Source organism: Eumetopias jubatus, unplaced genomic scaffold, assembly GCF_037043125.1.
Source record: "Eumetopias jubatus isolate StellerSeaLion01/CBP00866 unplaced genomic scaffold, mEumJub1_p1.0 scaffold_12, whole genome shotgun sequence".
NCBI classification, from domain to species: domain Eukaryota; kingdom Metazoa; phylum Chordata; class Mammalia; order Carnivora; family Otariidae; genus Eumetopias; species Eumetopias jubatus.
The window spans coordinates 87,386,305-87,406,422 of record NW_028274818.1 but is presented as its reverse complement, the minus strand read 5'-3'; the positions used below and the strand labels follow the sequence as shown (position 1 = coordinate 87,406,422).

At 49.9% G+C, this 20,118-nt stretch overlaps 1 protein-coding gene across 5 annotated transcripts; it reads right to left on the bottom strand.

Annotated features, from left to right (window-relative positions):
* Positions 1–4,748: 4,748 nt before the first annotated feature.
* Positions 4,749–19,936, bottom strand: UBFD1 (ubiquitin family domain containing 1). Of its 5 annotated transcripts, XM_028090401.2 has the most exons (9): positions 19,705–19,936; positions 19,192–19,521; positions 18,071–18,279; positions 15,376–15,441; positions 15,112–15,217; positions 13,749–13,819; positions 13,356–13,446; positions 11,124–11,206; positions 4,749–8,660 (listed from the first exon to the last, which is right to left on the bottom strand). In XM_028090401.2, exons 1-9 carry the CDS (start codon positions 19,727–19,729, stop codon positions 8,550–8,552), a joined length of 1,092 nt encoding a protein of 363 aa, XP_027946202.1. In that variant the 5' UTR covers positions 19,730–19,936; the 3' UTR covers positions 4,749–8,549. The 5 variants fall into 5 exon arrangements, with proteins under 5 accessions (XP_027946202.1, XP_027946203.1, XP_027946205.1 ...); XM_028090404.2 differs by lacking the exon at positions 13,356–13,446 and having other exon boundaries at positions 8,572–8,660; XM_028090402.2 differs by lacking the exons at positions 13,356–13,446; positions 13,749–13,819.
* Positions 19,937–20,118: the final 182 nt, after the last annotated feature.

Sequence of the window (20,118 nt, the reverse complement as noted above, 5' to 3'; positions counted from 1 at the left end):
AACCTCATGCTATGTGAAAGGACTGGGGGAAACGAATGTTTTGAGAACTGGACTGTATGTAGGTGATACAAGTTGAACTTCTCAGGTCTAATAACAGCATTATGGAGCAGACCTTATTCTCGGGATAGAGACATCTTGACGTTTTGGAGTAAAGCATCAAGACGTCTCCAGCTAACTTTCAGATGGTTCAGCAAAAGAGAAAACAGTGAAAACAGCACAATGTTAACAACTGGCAGCCAGGTGACAGCATGTGTGTGCATATGCCCGTTCACTGAACTAGTCAGTCCACCTTTTGGTTTGAAAGCTGTCAGACTAAAAAGGGATAAACTTCATGGTACATGTAACAAAGAGTATACTGATGGCATATAGGTGGATAGCCAACCATATGAGATTGGCTAAACAATTTTACACAGTGACATGGAAAGATGAGTGTTTTAAATAAAAACATAAATAGCATGATCCCATTTCTATAAAACACCAAAATGTTAGTGATGAATACCATGATATGGTAAATACACTGGCTTATTTTTGTTAATCCGTACTCTTAAAATAAGTAACGGGGTGCCTGGGTGGCTTAGTTGGTTAAGCAGCTGACCTTTGATTTTGGCTCAGGTCATGATCTCAGGGTCCTGGGATCAAACCCCAGGTGGGGTTCTATGCTCAGCAGGGAGTATGCTTGACATTCTCTCTCTCCTTCTCCCTCTGCCCTTCCCCACTGAACTCTCTAAAATAAATAAATCTTCAAAAAAAATTATACAGGGGCATCTGGGTGGCTCAGCCGGTTAAGTGTCTGCCTTTGGCTCAGGTCATGATCCCGGGGTCCTGGGATCGAGCCCCGCGTCGGGTCCCTGCTCAGCGGGATGCCTGCTTCTCCCTCTCCTGCTCCCCCTTGCTTGTGGGCACATGCTCTTGGCACACGCTCTAATAAAATCTTTAAACAAATTTTTAATTAAAAAAAAAATAAAAGTACGTGAAAACCATGCAGAGGTGCTGATGTGTGGGAGAGCCACTGGCAGGCAGTGAGACCTGAGCAGAGTTCCTAAGGTTCTGTAGGAGCTACCCAGGCAGGCAGGAGAGCAGTGTACACCAAGACAGGAGGTGGGTCGTCCGTTCGCTCAGTCTGGGCACTGCTACAGCATGAACTCATGGGCAGAGCCACCTGTGACTCCCTACTGTGGCTGGGATCAGGTCACAAAGGAGGGCTTCAGTCTGATTAAAGAACGTGTCGGCAGCAGGTGCTGACAGGATCTTCTACAGGGGAGACACAGTCAGATATACTTGGCCTCAGACACTGGTAGCTATGCAAAGAGTGGGCTGAGGGCATGGAAGAGCCCATGACAAAAACGCAGATTTTGGGGTTGGGATGACAAGGGATGGACTGGAATTTTATTCTGGGAATAAAAATGGCAGCACTTGGTCAGATGAAAAACGCAGCAAGCCTAGGATCTCAAGTGTCTGGCTTGGGTGCTGCCTGAGTAGCTGTCTGAAATAGGTAACGGAGGAGGATCAGACTGAAGGGCGACAGAATTTCAGGTGGGGACTGTGTGGGATTTGTTTGCGGGATACCCAGGCAAATGACGGATAACCAGCAAGAGCTTAAGAAAAACTCCAGACTGGAGCCACGGGGCTGGAGTCCCGAGTGTTCGCCAGGCGCTTCCCCGGGGCTGGTTCCCTCCAGCTGCAAAGTCCCCATTGAGTTAGGCTCTCAGCTTTAAGGGCTTGAAGTGAGAATGACTGACCCTCAGTTCCTGGGACGGATCCTTACATGTGCGAATTTTACCTCCTTCAAGGATGGATCAGAGCTGAGAACTGAGAGGATTACCTACCCCTTAAAATTTCTTTAGCAAGTACACGTATTACTGTTTCCATTTTTAACATGGCAGCCAATTAATAAACAAATGTCAGGATTCAAAGTTTAAAAATAGGACTTACAAACACAAGGTAGTGCCCTTAACACACCTATAGCTAAACCAGGGAAAGAAGAAATCCACAAAGGAAAAAGTAGCCGAGTTCCCTCCTTGGTTCTCAACCATAAGGTGCTATCTAGGGCACAGACTAGTTACACGTGAAGCCGAAACCGGGTTTTGAATGGCCTCTGGCGGGCACACAACCCAGCCACATAGCTTCTCTGCACCCATTTCCTTTAATAGGTAGAGCAGGGGTGACCAGGGATGTGGCAAAGGGCTAGCGACAACGCATGTGCATCATCTGACCCAGCGCCTGGCACATGGTTAAGACTCGATGAAGGAGCTGATGTCACAGGACCTGAAGGCAGTGTGTACAAGTCCCTTACCAAGTAGCACTGGCTTGGCATCTGGCAAGAGGTCAAAAGCCTGCTAGGTGGTCTGCCAAAGCTGCTCTGTTTTCTAGTTTGGAGTGTTTGAAAGCCCCAGACTCAACAATGAATGGAGGTCAATTAGGACATGCTTTAGATGCTAAGGTTACCATGTTTGTGTGTTTGCAGAGGGCAGGGGCAACAAGCCAATTAAGAGCTCTAGGTGGCAAAGCAGAGTTGGGAGTTAGCGGGTCAGGCGCCTGACAACCTGACTTGAGCGCCTGCACTGGGCTAGGTCTGAGACTCTGGATTTTCCGGCTACACGAGCCATATCACTTTGCCTACGTCATGTGAATCAAGATTGTCACCAAAAACCAAGAGTTCGGAGTCCTAGAGCCCTGGAGTCGGTAAGTCCTAGACTTAGATGTGGGAGGGAAGCCAGAGTGATCAGCAGATGAGAGCATTCTGCCCCATGAGGTGCTAGTTCCCTGACTATGCCTCCTCTAGAACCACGGCTCTGACCAACCGTGACAAACTCATGACATAAAGAAGAGCAAGACTCAGGACAGAAGGGAAGAACAGATCTAGGGGTCACCATGTAAATTAAGATGAAAGAAATATTTGGGGGAAATTACTTTCAGGTGAGAGAGAAAAACCAAGATTAGCAACAAAAAAGCTAAAACAGTATTGAAAAAAACACAAGATTGGGATAAAGATTTAAAAACGGGCGCCTGGGTGGCTCAGCTGGTTAGGCGCCCAACTCTTGATTTTGGCTCAGGTCATGATCTCAGGGTTCTAGGATCAAGCCCCATATTGGGCTCCACAATCAGCAGGGAGTCTGCTTAAGAATCTCCCTCTCCCCCCAGCTCACCCTCTCTCTCTCTCTCTCAAATCAATCAATCTTTAAAAACATAAGGACTATGAGTTGGGAAACACTAGCTCTAGAAGATACTTCGGTGTGTATATCAGGTATTACTGAGTCGACAGTTTTCCTAGGCGAGACAGTGCTGTTGTGGTAAGGTCTGACAGTGTCATTCTGAGGAGATGAGTGCTCAATGCCATGATGTCTGCATGTCTGTCAAACATTCCAGTAACAATAAAGTGCACGTGTGTCTGAGGAAGCAAGCAAGCATGTGTGGTTAGTATTTTAAGAACTGGTGAAAGCTAGGTGAAAAGTAAGAGGTGGTCACTGTAGCATATTCAACTTTCTGTAGGTTTGAAAATGTCCAAAACAAAACAACAAAAAAAAGGGAAAACAGCAAGGAATTAAAATTAGATAAGGGGCAGGAGGGGTAAAACAGAAGAAACTTGAAAATTTCGGAGTTATAAAACGGGGTGAACAGTAGGAAAGGTTCTATCAGGACAGTAAGGCTAACAAGGCTTCAGATCAAAATTAGGCTTGATGAACTAGGGAAAGCCAGAGGGGTTAATCCTGGCTTAAGGAGCCACGTAGTGTTGGCAGAGAGCTCATGGGTGGGAAGCATGTCACACCCCCATAGCATGGATGGGCTGGCCAGAGCACCTCTTGAGCAAGAGCAGGAAGAAGTCATTGCCTCTTGCCCTGTCTGGTTCATGGGATGCCTACCACAGAGAGAGTTCTGTCAGTTACTACTGTTGAGAGAATGTCAGACACCTCCCCTCAGGCTGGAGTTTCTCTCATTCTCCATCTGAGGAGTCGATCATCCTATTAGTTTGAAGGTGCCTGAAATAACTCTTCAAAACTGGGATAAAACCCAGCAGCACCCTCTGTACACAGAAGATTCTCCAGGTGGCCATCAACCAATGTGTAGCACGTGGCACAGTCCGCCCCTCTCTCCCTTAGAGCAGGTCCTTAAGGACCTGACAGCATTGCTTTGGGATTGAGATACTGGGAAAATGGCGGGGGGGGGGGGCCTGGGAGGGGCAAGGAGACCAGAACCTTCAGGAACATTTTCATAGTGGGCAGAGAAGAAGAGAGGGCCCGTGGGTGGTACTGGTCAAAACCAGTTGTGACAAACTATAGTGACTCTTCATGCCAAGGACTGTTTTTGTCCTGTTTTGGGAAATAGATCTCCCCCCCAACCCCGGTCTTTGCAGCTTGCTGCAAGAGCTGTAGCTCCTCCCAGTGATTTATTAAACATGTCCTCAAAGGCTGAGTGGCCAGGTGAAGTCATGCATGGCGCTAGTCAGAAGGCTTAAGGACAAGGAGGCAGCTTCCCTGACGCCTGGAGGCCAGAGCACGGAAGGAGGACTGCCTTTCCCCGAGTGGGTCCGACCCGTTGGTCATTCTGGCTAACACAGGAAATAAACCAAATTCACTGTATTGCCTGTTTTGCACAGGAACAAATTTGGGTATACTTAAAGCCAAATACGTAAGACAGTACTATAGCAGACCACAGCAGCAAAAAAACAGGCCCGGGGCCCAGTCCCAAATATCGGGCAATGCCCAGTACGGATCAGGCGCACGAAAAACTGAAAGGAAAAGGAGACGCAATTAATTATCAAACTTTAATTGATAGACTAATCTTACAGGATAAACAATAAGACAGCTAGTCAAGATTACACTTTAAAAAAAAGTCCAGCAGCGCAGATCTAATAGACTAAATACGTTCATCTCCTCCCAAACAGGCATTTGATTTAAAAACAGAAACCAGGACAGAGCGCACACCACAAGAAAACATGGTACTTACGTATATTGTCAAATAATTCTGCAGAACTCTTTAAGAAAGAAAAGGAAGGAGGTTTCTAGAAACTGAGAGAGCAGTAGAACCACCCAGCCTGGCCGGTCGAGGTGCCAGATGTTCTGCACTTCGGAGGGCTCCTGACCACCTGTAACTTCGGAGAGGCCACTCGGCCCTATTAGGAAACAGGTGCCCCTCCTCCCTGGAGAGGACTTCCTCACAAAGCCTTCAGACAAAGGGACCATCCTTTTCCAAGACAACAGGCATGAAGAGAGCAGCAAAGAGCAAGAGAAAGGTCTCCCTCAGAAGAAGATGGGGTGGAAAGCAAGCCTGCCCTTGCACGGCCCTGGCACACGGAGTCTATCCCTTCCCCTTCGCTGCCCCAGCAAAGAAAGGGTGGGCCAAGTGCAAGAGCCCAGGACGGCTCCTCCAGGCACATGGTTAAAGTAAGGAAAAGAGGAAAGCAAGTCCCTTCCGGCTGAAATATGGCAACTTTTCTGAGACGTGGCAAAGTGGCAGAGTTGGTCTCTTTGGCCCTTGTAAGACAGAGCAGCAACTAAGGAGCCTACTGGGCCTCACTGGCCCCCACCGTGTCCACAAGAGCATCCTTAGCTCAGTTCAATCGCATCTAAAAAGAGTGAACGCTACTTGCGAAAGGCCCAGCTTCAGTGAAAACACTCCATACAGGAGAGTTCCGGCAGCTCATGAGTCGGCTTTTCAGAGGACCGGACTGACAGAACCAGAGCTGCGCGGGCCTGGCCGGGATGACCTGGTCATCGCTCTGCCAAGTGGTCTCTGGGAGGGAAGAAAGGCCTGCCGTCTGTGAGCAAAGCCCCGCAGGACGACCGCCAGCACAAACCCTGGAGGAGGAAGCAGGCCCTCGGGAGGCGTGGAGAAGCGCCCCAAAAGCGAAGAGAGGATGAGCCTGGCTCCCCGCGCGCCGAGCCCCTCCTGGGGACCAGCTCGTCCTGATGCATGTCCTCTGCCACGGTGAGGGAGGGCACGGCCCCAGCAAAGGGACTGCACGGAAACAATCCTGAGGACAAATTAACACTGTGATGCCACCGAGGGGTACGAGACTTCAATTTGCTAACACAGATTTAGTCAGAACATTCTAGACCGTAAACAAGGTTAGGAAGAGACCGCTCACGGGACCGAGGGAAAAACCGTGAATACTGCTGTGACCCAGACATGGATCTAAGTCCAATACTCCTCCCAGTGGCTTCTGGTGCTGTCCACCTCTGCTCTCCCGAGGGCTCCCAGCAAGGTCTCCATGCAGACAGGGTCAGGAGCCAGAGCTCGAGATCGTTCTAGCAAATTTACTGAGCTCTGTAAAACAATACTCCAACGGCTCTGTACGAAAAGATGTCGTTGACATTATTATTTATATATAGTATCTTGAAGTAAGGAAAAAAAGCACCATTTTACGTAAAATAAAAAGGCTCACGCAGGCTTTGGTCCTGTCTAGAAATGACAGCAGCCCGAGTGAGAAGCGGTTTGGCCCTTGGGGAGCAGGCAGATAAGGGGACACACACGCTCTCACTGGAGGGGGAGGGGCAAGACAGCACAGGAAGCCATGGAACAGGGCAAACAAGGAGACCTGGTGGGAAGGGCCTCTGAGAGCAGCACTGTGAGGCCAGTCTGGGGACGGAGACACCTGCTTCGCGAGAACAAAGGTGGGTGTGTGGCACTGTCAGGACACGTCTCCAGGACGGAGCACTGGCCAACAAAAAGGGCAGTGTTCAGACCAAGAGGACCCTCTGCTTGCTATGACATCGTTTCCTCCGCAGACCCGTCCGCTGCAGAGGAGGCTCTGACAAGTAGCACAGAAGCTCTTCTTCTCCAGAAACTGCAGGCCAACGGGGACAGAAAAGCGCAGTGACTGCTCCTTCTTCAACGGGTGACAAGCAGGCGGTTTCTTGGACGCTACACTTCACATAGGTACGTATGCCCCCACAAAAGCAAGAGTAGAGTTCCCTGCCCAGATGTGTAACTGGGCAAGGGCTACACCGTGAAAAGCACGAGTCTGTCTACATGGGCTGGATTCCTGAACTACAGCTTGGAAGGGAAGGGCGTAGAGTATCATCATTAACTGGCTCACAAGGAATAGTCATCTTAGGCGAACACATGCTAATTACATTTCACAGGATGAGGGGGAACAGCCTAGAATCCAGAATGTGAAGTTTGGAAAATCTCTCGCCAAACCTTACTATGAGAGCCTGCAGCCAGGGAGAGGAGAATTGCAAAGACAGCCAGCAGAGAAACAGCAAAGAGCACAAAGGGCATCATTCACCAAAAGACTCGCCCTCGTGTCCGAGTCGATCGAGCCATAGGGAGACAACAGAAGCTCACGTGTACCAAGAACATAAGGGCTAAAACCAGAAGAGGGTGAGCTAATCACAAAAGCAATTTATCCCATTTTCGATGTTTAAGTACATCGGCCAACCCACTAGGTCAACAGATCTTTTATTGAGAAAGGCAGCATCTCTGAACCTGGGATGAAGGACACTTGAACATAATGCATGAGCAGAAGGACCAAATGGAGAAGCAGTAATTGAAATAATCGTTGGACTGCTTAAGAATTTCTCGGAATTTCGAAAGAAAGAAGGATCTGGGCCTGAGGTTATATGGCCATAGAAACGTGCTTCCATCCAGCTCCTCATTGAAGAGGTCTTTGTCGGCCTGGGAGCTGTGGCTTTTGGGCAGCGCAGCCCAGACACACCCATGCCAGGCTGGGCCTCAGAGCCAAATCAGGGAGGGCACCAGACAACCAGGACACCTGCAGGTGGAACTCCCCAGAGACCGCGGCCCAAGGGGCAAGCCGTTTGGACGGGAGTCACTGTGAGATACTCGGCTGCTCGACACCCAGCACAGCAGGCACGAGAGCTCCCTGCCCTAGACCCAACAGCTCTTCCTCTCCCGCCGTGCGTTCTCGAGCAGCAACATGGTGGGAGGGAGGCCAGGAGAGGAAGCATCGATGAGGTACAAAACCAGGAACTGACATCTTTGGGTTTTTAAAACAAAAATTCAAATCTAGGAAGTGAGAACATACAAAAGGGAAAAAAATTAAATCTGAATCCATGGACAGAAAAATATGGCTTACTAACACCCCCCTCATTTTGCATACAATTTTATATGGAAAAAAAAACAAAACCAAAACCCAATTCATCACAACGCAGTCCAAATGTTTGCAACCAAAGATTTATGAAAATATTTCAGTTGAAATCGCCTTAAAAAAAATAAAAAAAAAGGAAACCAGCAAGCTTTTGATCATTCCTTTCTAAACAAAACTGGCAGATCTACTCTCAAACACACCGAAGAGTATTCCACACAACGTGCTCGGAACTCAGATTTATTGATTTCCACCGTATGGACTTTAAAAATGGTATGAAGCTGACTGCCAGAAAAGGGAACCGGTGATTTTAAGTTAAAATTAAGCTAATGGTGAAAGTACATCACCTCTGGCTTCAGTCACCACATCGCCTTAGAGTGGATATAGGTTTTTTTGTTTTTGAACAAAGTCCCAGAACTCTGAAATCCAGGGATGCTGCAGGCCTCTCCCAGCAATGTCCTTCACTTTGGGTCAGTCTCCTGGGCCAGAGGTGAAAGTGCTTTCAAAAATACTGCCACTTCCCCAGCACAGTGTCTTTGATTGCATCCACATATTGAGTTGGGACCCAGTACACCCAGTAGTAAGAGGCTTCCGTGGGGCCCAACTGAAACGCCTGGAAGGGAAAAAGGAAAACCAAGCGGTACTTCAGAGGTTGGGAGACCGAGCAGGCAGCATGACAAACACGGGGGAGGGCGGAGAAGTGAATTAAAACTAAGGGAAGGGGGAAACACTGTGCACACGGGGAGCATTCTCCTGTCCCCCCCTTCCCCCGAAAAGGGTGGTGGCAGAGTTAAGCACAGCCGACCCTAAAGCAGTGGCTCCCAAACTTGCGTGTGCATCAGAACCATCTGGAAGGCTTGTTAGAACAGACTGGTTGGGCTCCACCCCCTAGAGCATCTGATTTGGGAGGTCTGGGGCCTGAGAATTTGTGCTTCTAACAAGATCCCAGGCGACGTGGTACTACTGATACACAGACCAGTTTGAGAACCACTGCCCTAGAAACACTGTCACACATGCACAAAGGAACAAATCTATGTTCACAGCAGCACTGTCACAACTGGTTAACAACCTGGAAACCTACCTATCAGTAAGGGAACGCAAAATTAAGAGTGACATGCCCTATTCGTACGAATGTGGGATTATTTTTCAAAGGTATGAACTGGATCTACAGTTAATATGGACAGATCACAATGTCGAACCAAAAAGAGCAGGTTGCAGAACGATACATACCATGTTACCATTTATGAAAACTGAAAAAACACAGAACAATACTGTATCTCGTTCATGGATTTATACGAAAACAAAAGCAGAGAGCTGGGAAGGACTCACATGAGAAGTCATGCTCATAGTAATGGGGGAGGGGAAGACAATGGGGACATATTTGCCGTTGGTAGGTTTTCTTTTATTTAAAAAAAAAAACGGTTTAAAGCAATTCACGAAATATTTACAACACTCGTTTCTTGGTGATGGATATATGGGTTTGTTCTACTCTTCTCTGTTCTCTTCTGCATTTTTAAACATTTCCCTAAGAATGAAAAGCACAGCCAACCCTCTCTGGTGTGAGCTATGATACCATTAATCTAGCTATTGAAATGGCATCTGCAAAATGAGCAGTTACTTTCATTTACACAGAGATCAAGGTGCCACTTCACGTCCTTTAGTAAAGAGAAGAGACTATCAGCACTCCTCTCTGCCACAAATGACCCGACAGAGAAACAAGCATTTGAACTGAATGTTAAAACATCAACCATCCAAACTGATTTCTTTAAGGATGTCTGAAATGGTCCCCTCAACTTGCTGGGAATCCCACTCACCGGGCTGCTTGAAAAGTGGGGCTGCGAATGTCATGGGCAACACAGGTCAGATGAACGTTTCAAAAGGGAGTGAAGGGGCCTGGCTGAAAACATCCAGAAGCCGACTTCGTAGATGGGAAAAATGACCGAGTAGGCAGAACAAGTCTGTCTGCGATCTTTCTTAAGGACGAGGGGTGGGAGGGCCGCCAGAGGGCCTGCAAGCAGCCCCAGTGACATCATCACTCCCAGGACACCCGGGAGCCCTGCGGCCCCGGGACTGCAACCCTAACCGTGGCCTGGCTTCAGCGCCTCTGAGTGGACACACACCAACAGGGCAAGAGAGGGGAGCTGCCATCTGCCCAGAGAGAACTTCGGTAACACCAGACCCCCTTTCCCCTGGGACCTGCCAACACCTCCCTCTGCAGGGGACCTTTTACCCCCGATGCACAGGTCAAGCCACCGGCTGCTCCTCATCCCTGGAACGGGGCGCGCCATTGGCTGCCCGCTAAAAACCCCGCCTCCTCGGATGGAGAATGGCAGGCAGCCCTGCCCCCACCCCATTCCTGGCTCTGGTCAGGCCCCTGTCAGAGTAACTTCGGAGTTTAGGCAACTAAACTTCACTTCTAAAGTGGCCTCTCCTAACCATGCTGGGAAAACTCAGGGGTTTGCCTGAGCAGTGAACATTCTCTGTGCCCCGCATCACTGAATTCTTGGCTTTGTTCTGCACAAACTCGGGGAATGCCTCCAAACATTCTATCTCGGGAAAGAACAGCCTGCTCTCTTTAGAATAAACCTCCATGTGGAATGATGACCCCAGACTCCGTCCTCCCCACGGTGTCCTCAGCCACCTGATGGCTGCGCCTGAGAAGAGCACCAGTGCCACAGAAGCGGACCGCCTGTGTCCTCACAAATGCCAAGGCTAGTGGGAGATTTTGTTTTATACACAGGACAAAAGTTAAAATGAAAACCCACAAGCCAATCCTCCTCCTTGTATTTATTTTCCTGATCTAACGACAAAAATATTACAAATGAGAGGAAGGTAAAGATATAAAAACATATTCCCTTTAAACTGATGGGGGGTGGGTGGGCGTTGCAAAAATAAACTTAGGAATAGGTCATGGATTGAGTTCTAAGGAGATGAAGAAAACGTGAGGGTCTTAAAACCATGCGTCTTCTGAATATTGAGTTTCTTCGTCCGTTAAGAAAGCTCAGTTAAAACTCCGTTCCCTGCTAGATGAGAAGTGGGAGTGCAGTGAGAGGCTAAACCACGCCGGGCTACTTACCATCATGTGGTAGTCTTCATGTCCTTCGATAGGTTCACTGACCACATTTTTAATGGAGCCCATGGGCAATTTCTCAGTCCGCTCTAGTTGAGAGGGATTACAGTGATTACTCAAAGGCCCTCCTGTCCACTCCTGTGACTCAGCAGTCCCTCATTAGGTTTGGTGGCTCTGGGATCTACTGTAATCCCAAGTCTCCCACGTGCTCTAAGGACGATGGGACAAGGTCGTCTGACCAGCACACCCACAGAGCTCTGCTTGGTAGTTGGGAACTTCTTGGAAGCAAATGGGGAACAGGACTTGCCATGGCATATATTAAAGGTCTCTGAGAACAGAGAGAGCGCTTTCCTGGTGTTATTTTTTTTAAAGTTTGGCAATTTATAAACACCCAAGGATTCCCACTGCAGCCTTCCTGCCGGAGCCCAGCACTGGCTAAGGTCTTTGGCGCCTGGGGGCGGGGCAGTCAAGAGGACCAAGAGCAGAGGCAACAGCATGCCCCTGTGGCTAGCACAGGCAGGGAGTGCGTGGGGCTTTCAACTCGTTTCTATTCCACCCTCCTCCTCACTTGCCCTCCCCCACCCCTTCCCCTCTCCCAGCCCCCCAACCCTTCACATACACACACCTGAGGAAGTGCTCTTGAAACATTTACAACCTCTTGTGATCGACCCTCAAAGTATCACTTATTACAGGGGGGTCAGAAGACATTTTGCAGCAAGTTCAAGGGTGGCAGGTAAGAAAGAGGCGGCAGTGAGGGATGGCAGGAGAGGAGCCTGCAGGAAGTGAGGCCAGTGCCGCAGGGTGGGGCATGAAGGCGGGAGGGGGCGCAGTGCCTGCGCAACAAGAACCGCCCCTCCCCAGGGAGCAGCAGACGCAGCGGGGATGGGGAAGTTCTCAGCAAAGTTAAGCCAAGTCGGAAAAAAACCCAGGACAGCCTTTGCAGAAAGAAAATTCTGGAAAAGAGAGAATCTGCCAATGGATGAGTTGACCAAACAGACCCGGAATTTAGAGGCCTGGGCTCTAGTCTAGCTGCTGACTCGAGACATTTTACTTCCATTCCGTGAGCCTTGGTGTCTGAAAAATGGGGGGTGGGCAGAATGGATGTGAAGGTGTCCATTTGGGTTGTGACTTTCAGTGGCTCTAGAACAGTGACCCACAGGCAGGACCCGACCAGCAGCTGTTTTTAAGATTGAAACTTTTTAAAACACCAGCCACCTTGAAATGTCCTAAGATTTCACACAAAAAGATACATTTCTGGCTTCTCTTGAAAACTCGATCCTGGGCCCACATTCCTGAGTGACAGCGATGAGCTTGATCAGGCTGGACGCCCCTCCACACAGGGCGCATGCCCCCGCGCCCCCCCGCCCCCCCCCCCCCCCCCCCCACGGCTTGGCCCATCCACGTTTCCTGCCTGAAGCTGGTTCTGCTCGCTGCCGGGCCTTACTCTCGCTACCACGCCTTACTCTCGCTACCACGGACAGAGCTGAAGCTGCAAGTAGGAGCCTTGAGTGTCACTCCGCGAAACACCCCACTTGCAAGAAAGAGGCCAACCAGCTGCCGGGATGGCCGTCCCGCAGCAGCTTCTCGCCAGCGGAAAGGTGAAGCCGGTGGCTGGTGGCCAACTCCCAGAACAGGCTGTCCTGCTGGGAGGGTGTTCAGGACGTTCAGAGGACAAGACTCCTGGGCCAGTGGGAACACTGCCTGACGCACATCACTACAGCAGCCTCCCTGAGAGCAAAACTCTCGGCCCTGTTGCCCGTGAAGACGGCACTCTTGGCCGTGCTCTTTCATCAGGCTGGTGAGGAAGGAGGCTGTCAATAGCTCTGAAACCCCAACCTGTCACGATTCTTTCGAGTGCTTTGTGCCAAAGCGGGAAAGCAGCAACTCCTCCGAGCTGAGAGAACACCTCCGCCCCAGGTACGGGAGGTTCCACTTCGGGCCTGCAGTGAGGACGTGCTTCCTACACGGTCTCTACCACGGAAACGTTCCCTGAGGAACCAACGAGCACTTACAGCCGGAGTCCTCCCCGGCCTCCCCGGCCCACACCTAGCCTTGCGGCCCGCAGGTGACTTCCTACATCCGCCTCAGCACTGGCCTTCCAGTACACTGCCCGGAAGAGAAAGCGGAAATGGAAGAAGAGGCAGAAATTGGGCAAGTCAGCGCAATGACAGAGAACTAAGCAAAATCGCCCGCAAAGTCACGGCCAAGGAAGGGGCCAACAGAGGCAGGGCAACTCACGGTGGACGAGCACGGACTGCAGGACCTGGGAAAGGGTCTGAAGGCCCGTGGGAAGACCGGGGAAGCCCTTACGTGTTCTGCAACGCTTGCTCTGACCATGCAGTTATAGTCAAGGGTGAAAGGGAGGACATACAACAAGTTACCATAAAATCGTGAGAAAACTCCTGCGCTTTTGGCATTCCGGTCTTTGTTCACTTTATGGACCAGCCAGAGACAGACGAGAATGCCTGTGTCGGCATTCGGAATGAGAAAACGCCTCACGCCCCATCACCCCGCTCATTACTTCCCGGAAGTCTGTGGTCCCGCTCGAAGCAGAGTCATACCGAATGGCCTGTCCCTGAAACCAGTCAACCTCATGTGATGGGACCCCCTGTACTTCTCTTTAGCATTTACCTCGAACACTGAATACCTACAGTGCTGGCCAGAACCAGGTGAATTAGGCATGTTCGGTTCCCTCCGGGAATCTAACAGGGGGACAGACAAGTCAGAGAGTAATGAATGCTCTGGGGATGTAAACGGAGCGCTCTATGAACAGAAATGGCAGCAATTCATTTGGAGGGTGGGGAGGCATTGGGGAAGGCTTCATTAGGAGAGAACATTAAAGTAGGGCCTCTGGAAATTTTATTAACAATGAGGAATGGGAAGAAGGCATTTCAAGTTAAGGGCCCGGCAGGAGCAAAGACGTGGGGCTGTGCAGAGCACGGCTGAAATTGCAGGCTAGTGCAGCTGAAGCCCACAGCGTGTAACGGGGCAAGCGGGGTAGGAGTCCAGGTCCAAAATCTGACAACACTGGACACTACGTTTAGGCATTTGAACTTGGTTCTTCCAGGCCAAAGGTTGCTGAGCATGGGAACCAGGGAGGAAGATGGGTAGGACACAACAAAACAGACAGGGCAGGGAAATAGGTTAACTTGCTTTAACAAACCAAGTTTAAAGATGCTAAGAGTCTTAACTGGCACAACAGAGTGGCAAAAAAAAAAGGGACACAGATAATTCTGGAGCATAACTGACAAGACTTTGAACCACCTGAGGGAATAGAGGGGGAGGAGAGTCAGAGACGATTCCCAGCCAACAGCAAGCAGCAAGCCCGCCCCACCAGGCACAGGCAGGCGTAGGTGGAGACAGGCAGAGCACATACAGGTAGGGAGGGAGGGGTGGGTCCACGGTACTAGGAAAATGCACCCAGTACAGGGACAAACTCTGACCTCCAGGGGCCAGGCAGGTGACATTACGTGAACAAAGCTGGCTCCATATGAGGTACACGGACAGTGAGGACTGTGGCATGGCTCATCTGAACCTACTACTTGGCTCCAGCTGATCGCTGCCATGTGAGAATGCAGGTCCAGAATGCCTGCATCTTTTTTTTGTTTGTTTGTTTGTTTGTTTTTCAAGAGAAGCCCAAAAACCCCCACGTCAGATCAAGTGAAATCTCTTTGATTTTTACAGAACGTGGGTATATCCAAAAAACCCTGGTCTGGGGGCCACACCTGACCCTCAGGCTACACATCTGGGACCTCTGGTTTTGGGTGCAAGTGAAGAGCCACTGTTGATGGACTGGCCCTGACATAAGACTGAAAAGAATGAAGGGAAAAGGGTCCAGACAGAAGGTGAGCATCTAAAAGCAAAGACAAAAAGCCAGGGGCACGCAAAGCACAGTGAAGAGAGAGACCTCAGGAGGAGCAGAGTCGCACCCAAGCCCAAATGCTGCTGGGTGCCCGAGGCAGCGAGCCGGGAAGGGCCGGGAGTGGGAGCCTACCTTTAGTGCCGATCCACAGCTGATCTTGTTCCAGCTTGAAGGTGAGTCTCACTTTGCCTCCGGATTTGTTGTACATGCCGGATAAGGGTACCGTTGGCAAGCGCTCCTGGAGGCATGGGAGCGCAGTGAGAGACATGCATCAGAAACAAAGACACACAAGGAAGGACCAGGGACAGGATGGGAGGACGTGATCACAGGAACCTCAGGAAGTCAGAAGGGGGGCCTGGCGCGTTTTTACAACGCTCACAAAGGAGTCCGGCTTACCTGGGCACCCTTAACAGATGGCATCACATCTTCGGGTTTTCCTTTATCCAACACTTTCCTGTGTTGCTGGAACATAAATCAGAAGAAATGATAACTGAAACAGCTGACTGCATTTTAGTCATGTTACTACCTTTCTGAAAAAGAGGGAAAAAAGCCTTCAGGTTTCGGGTCAAGAGCTTTCAATGTGTACAGATTACGGGTCCTCTGACATGAGAGAGCACTGCTGTCCGGTGGCAAGGTCTCTGATGCTAGACATGTCCTACATCCGTGCTGTCTCAGACAGTAGCCACGAGACCCTCGGGTCTAGGAAGCACGTGAAAGGTGGCTAACATAACTGAGGGACTAAATTCTCAATGTTACTGAATTTTACTACGCTTTACGTGGCTGTTGTGTTAGACATCAAAGTTCTAGAGCAACTAAGGCTTCCGGATGCTAATTCAAATAAACTATCCCCTCCTCTGGCCGACCCCCCCCCAAAAAAAACACTACCACTGAAAGGGATAAACATCATGATAAAGAGAACCGCAAAGGGTATTCTCCTGGTAGGTACAAAATGACAGCCATCCCTGCCAACTTAAACTCCCAAAGAAACAGTGCTGATGATCAGCCTAACTGCCTACAAGGGGCATTTCTTCAACAAATGGAAACTCAAGACTACTGTAGCAATCTTCCTCACTACCTCACCCTCAACCCCAGCTACACAGAAGGCCATGAGACATATTTCCGAGACAAATGCCAATTCCTCTACAGACTGACGTTAACAAGTCTCTGATCCCGCCCCCGCCCCCCAGGGTTTGAGGCAGCTTGTTAAGGGTTCTCATTGGGCTCATGGCTCCCTAAAACAGATCTTGAGCAGCCCAAATGCCTGAGCTTGTCTACTCTCCACCGGCGGCTTTATAAGTCACTGTCTGGTCACTATTCGGTAAAACTGAGACTATGGCACAGCAAGCAGGTGAAAGGGAACAACTCCACCAAATGGAAGCACCACGTGGTCATGAGCCACTTCCAACCCTCCCTGGCACGGCAGAGACCCTCTGGCAGGGATAAACTCAATACTGCCAGACTGCTAGCAAAGGGTCCCCATACGGAGCAGCCCCAGATTCCTGAGCAAGCTGACAAAAAGCCAGGAGAACGGGTCCTTCTCATTAGGCTGTGTTAACTCCTAACTAGCATCAATGAAACAGAGCAGCAGAAATTAACAGCTTAATTTGACTCATACCTCGCAACGATCTTTGAGAAGAATTTTCCCTGTACTGTGGAAAACAGCTTTAAGGATGTTAAGCTACCATTAGTAACTCAAAACCTATGTTTAAGAAGCATATAAAGCTACAAGGGTGTGACTGGTGGGAACCCTCACTCACTTCTGACATGCTCACATTTGACAATTTCATGTATGTGGCAGAGGAGTGGAAAAGAAGTCAATTGGTTACATTTTGACCCCATATTTGGGGCTGAAAGAGTCCAAATAAATACTTTTTAGATGTTAATACAGATTTACAACTCCTCATCTAAAACCCTGTAAGTAAATGTTTTTGAGTTTTATAAAACCCAAGTCTTATGGACTTTACAAAAGCAATACGGTTTAAAAACATGTTACAAGTTATCCTCTGTAGAACCTGGGGCAGTACCTTGTCATTCGAACATATTGTTTCTGTAGCAAAACATGGACAGTCACAGTAATTCTGGTCAAGTTTTGATGCCTAGTCAGGTTTGCAAAGCACACATAGAGGGTCATGGGCCTGTAACACAAAACTGTATCTTCCTCACACTATTAGCCATATGACTTGGTGCCTAGAGTCACTAAAATCAATCTTGGTTCAAACTGGTCTACTCTAAAAACACAAAACTAAAAACCAGCAAAACAACACAACAAACAAACAAAAACCCCCAAATTGATCTACACTACTTGGGACACAGGTTAAGTTGAGAATATCTGTTTTCCTGGAAAGCTGCCAGTCATAGCCAAGCGGCCCCATGACAATGAGCGGGTTCTCTGGTAGAAAGGTTGCAAGAGATGGTTCTTCCAACCAGTTCCCTCTGTGGTAAAATACTCTCACTTTTCCTAATTACGAAAAGGAATTTTAATCGCTACAAGGAACACAAGACAAGGCTGGATCTCTTCCATCCAAAATGAGCAACAGGATATAAAAAATCAGGTCCCCATTTCATGGACCACGAGGGGAAAAAAAAAAAAACGAAAGCCAGTGTAGTTATGTTCCTAGTCAGCTTCATTTGGCTTCCTGAAAAAGTCAGTTTTAGAGGAACCTCTGAAAGCTGCGGAGTTCTATGGCTATCCAGAAATGGCTTGACTCGGGGGAAGCCACAAACCAAAAAACAAATGTAAGCACTTGTACAAAATGGGGGCGGTTCATTCTGCTGGTGGCATTTTTCTCTGGCACTAAAGAGAAACGCACATCTGATTCCTTTCAATACTTGTCTGAAGCCTGCCTTTACAAAGGCCTTATCCTAAAGTAAAGAGACTTGAGACACACTGACCCGCCAGATGAGACAAAGTTGCAAATCTCAGGTAGTTGTCACCTCCACTCAACAGTCAGCCGCACCCAACTGCTGCCATAAATTTCCATCATGGGCCCTGTCCGAAAAGGAGCTTATTCTAGGGAGAATATAACCAGCCAAGGCTCCAGAGGACAAAGCCCCAAACTTCCCAGGACTAGCAATCACATGACAGACTCACTTTCTGCCTGCAGAGTGGTTCCTTCTTGTTCTCTTCGGCCTTTGCATCCTGTTGGGCAGCATCTTTGGGTGTGTTTACGGCTAAAACATCATTTATTGTGGAGCCGACCACCATGATCTTGGCTCCGCTGGTCACTTTTATTTCTCTCAACGTCTTATCCTCAGGGACGAGTCCCTTATACATGACTTTCTGCATGGCAGGAGGGAGACCTTGGGAAAAGGAAGACAGTGAAAGAAAGGAATGAAAAATGTACCTGGACCAGAGCCGTTTGGTAACAGACCTGGAGATGAATACTGTTCCAGCGCCTTTGTGCGCTCAGGCAACTGACAACCTCTGAGCCTGTTTCCAAAATTTTATAATTGTGATGGCAGCATTTCCTTCTGCGTAGACTTCTTTTAAGGATTAAAACAAACAGAATATTTAGTGCAGTGTCTGGCATTAAGTAATCGTTCAATAATGTTAGCTGTCATTCATTCCCAGTCGTTCCTCAATCCTCTGATCACGCAAATACCGAGAATCCACAGGCCTCAGTGATACAGAAACCCATAAGGATAAGGTTCTTGTTTTTACCACGTGCTCACAGGCTACATGGAGAAAGCTTAAAAAAGAAATCATTTCAGTTGGTGAATTACTGTAAACAAAACAAGACTAAAAACTAAATATGAGGATCTGTGAAGGGGCGAGCATGATAGTCAACAGCAGTGTTTCCTAAATTTCTCTTATGAGAATTACTCAAGATATTTGCTAAAAATGAATTCCTGGCCACATTCCAGATCCACTAAATCAAACTCTCCAGAGAAAAGGGTTTAGGAGCTATAAATTTAACACGTGCTTCAGATTTTCATTAGAAATGTCTAGAGCAGCACTGATTAGAAGCCTGGGCCTAAGAGTCAGACCTGGGCCTGAATCTCGGCTCAGCCACTTTCTAGCTCTATCATCTTGGGTCTCATTTTCCCCACCTGGATAATGGGTATACCAGTACTTACTCCGGAGAACCATTCCAAGCATTGAGGGAGTGGATGCAAAGAGTGGTCCGCGTGGTGCCTAACAGTGCGAGCACTAGGAATCGGCAGGCGGGGTGAAAAGGCTGCCTTGTCCCCTAACAGTACCACTGCGATTACCTGTAATCGAGTGAATCTTCTGTTTTAGTTCGGAGCCTGTGCTATCGAGGGGGAACTTCACGTCGTGTTTAGTCTTATTCCAGATGATCTTCAAGTCCACCAGCTCCCTGCCCGCGCCGCCGCCCGCATCCTCGCCGTTGCTGACCGAGGCCTGGGCCGCAGGGTCCCCAGGGGGCTGGGCCGGCGCCGGCTGCAGGCTACCTCGCGCCGCGCAAGAGTCCTCGGCCGCCGCCCCCGCCGCGGCTTCGGCCTCCACGCAGTTCAGGGGCCGCGCGGGGGCCTCGGTCGCCACAGTCTCGGCCTCCGTGTCCATGCCAGGTTCCTCCATGCCTGCAAGGGGGTTGGGGGGGTGGGCGCTCGCCGCAGGCTGGGCCTGGGACCGAACCCCGCTCGGGCGCCGCCGGACCTCCGCTCCCGAGCCAGGCTGCTCCCCACCGGACCGGGCCGCATCCCTCCCCGAGGCCCTCTTTACCTGGGCCCAACCCGGGCATTCGCCACCCCCGCCACACTCACCATCCGGGGCTCCGGCCGCCGCCATGATGATTGTGTACAACACCCACCACTCCCGCAGAGACCGCTGGGAAAAAGCGAGCTAGCTGAGATTGGCCCCCGCAGCAGCCCCTAATCTCGCACAGACTGGCCGGAAACAGGTGGACGTTTCTATGGAGACCCGCCTCCTCCGCTTTCCCGGCCCGGCCCCTGCCACGCTTTAGCTTTCGGGAGCCGAGGGGGGCGGGTCCGGGAAATCTCCCGCTCGAAGGGCTCTGCCCCCTAGAGGCCGAGTGGGGCTGCAGCCGCGCTGGGGGGGCGTGGGCTTGCAAGCTAGGAGGCCTGTGCCTTTAAGGGGCGGGACTGCGCCTTTAAGGGGCGGGACTGCGCCTTTAAGGGGCGGGGCTGCGCCTTTAAGGGGCGGGGCTGCGCCCTCTG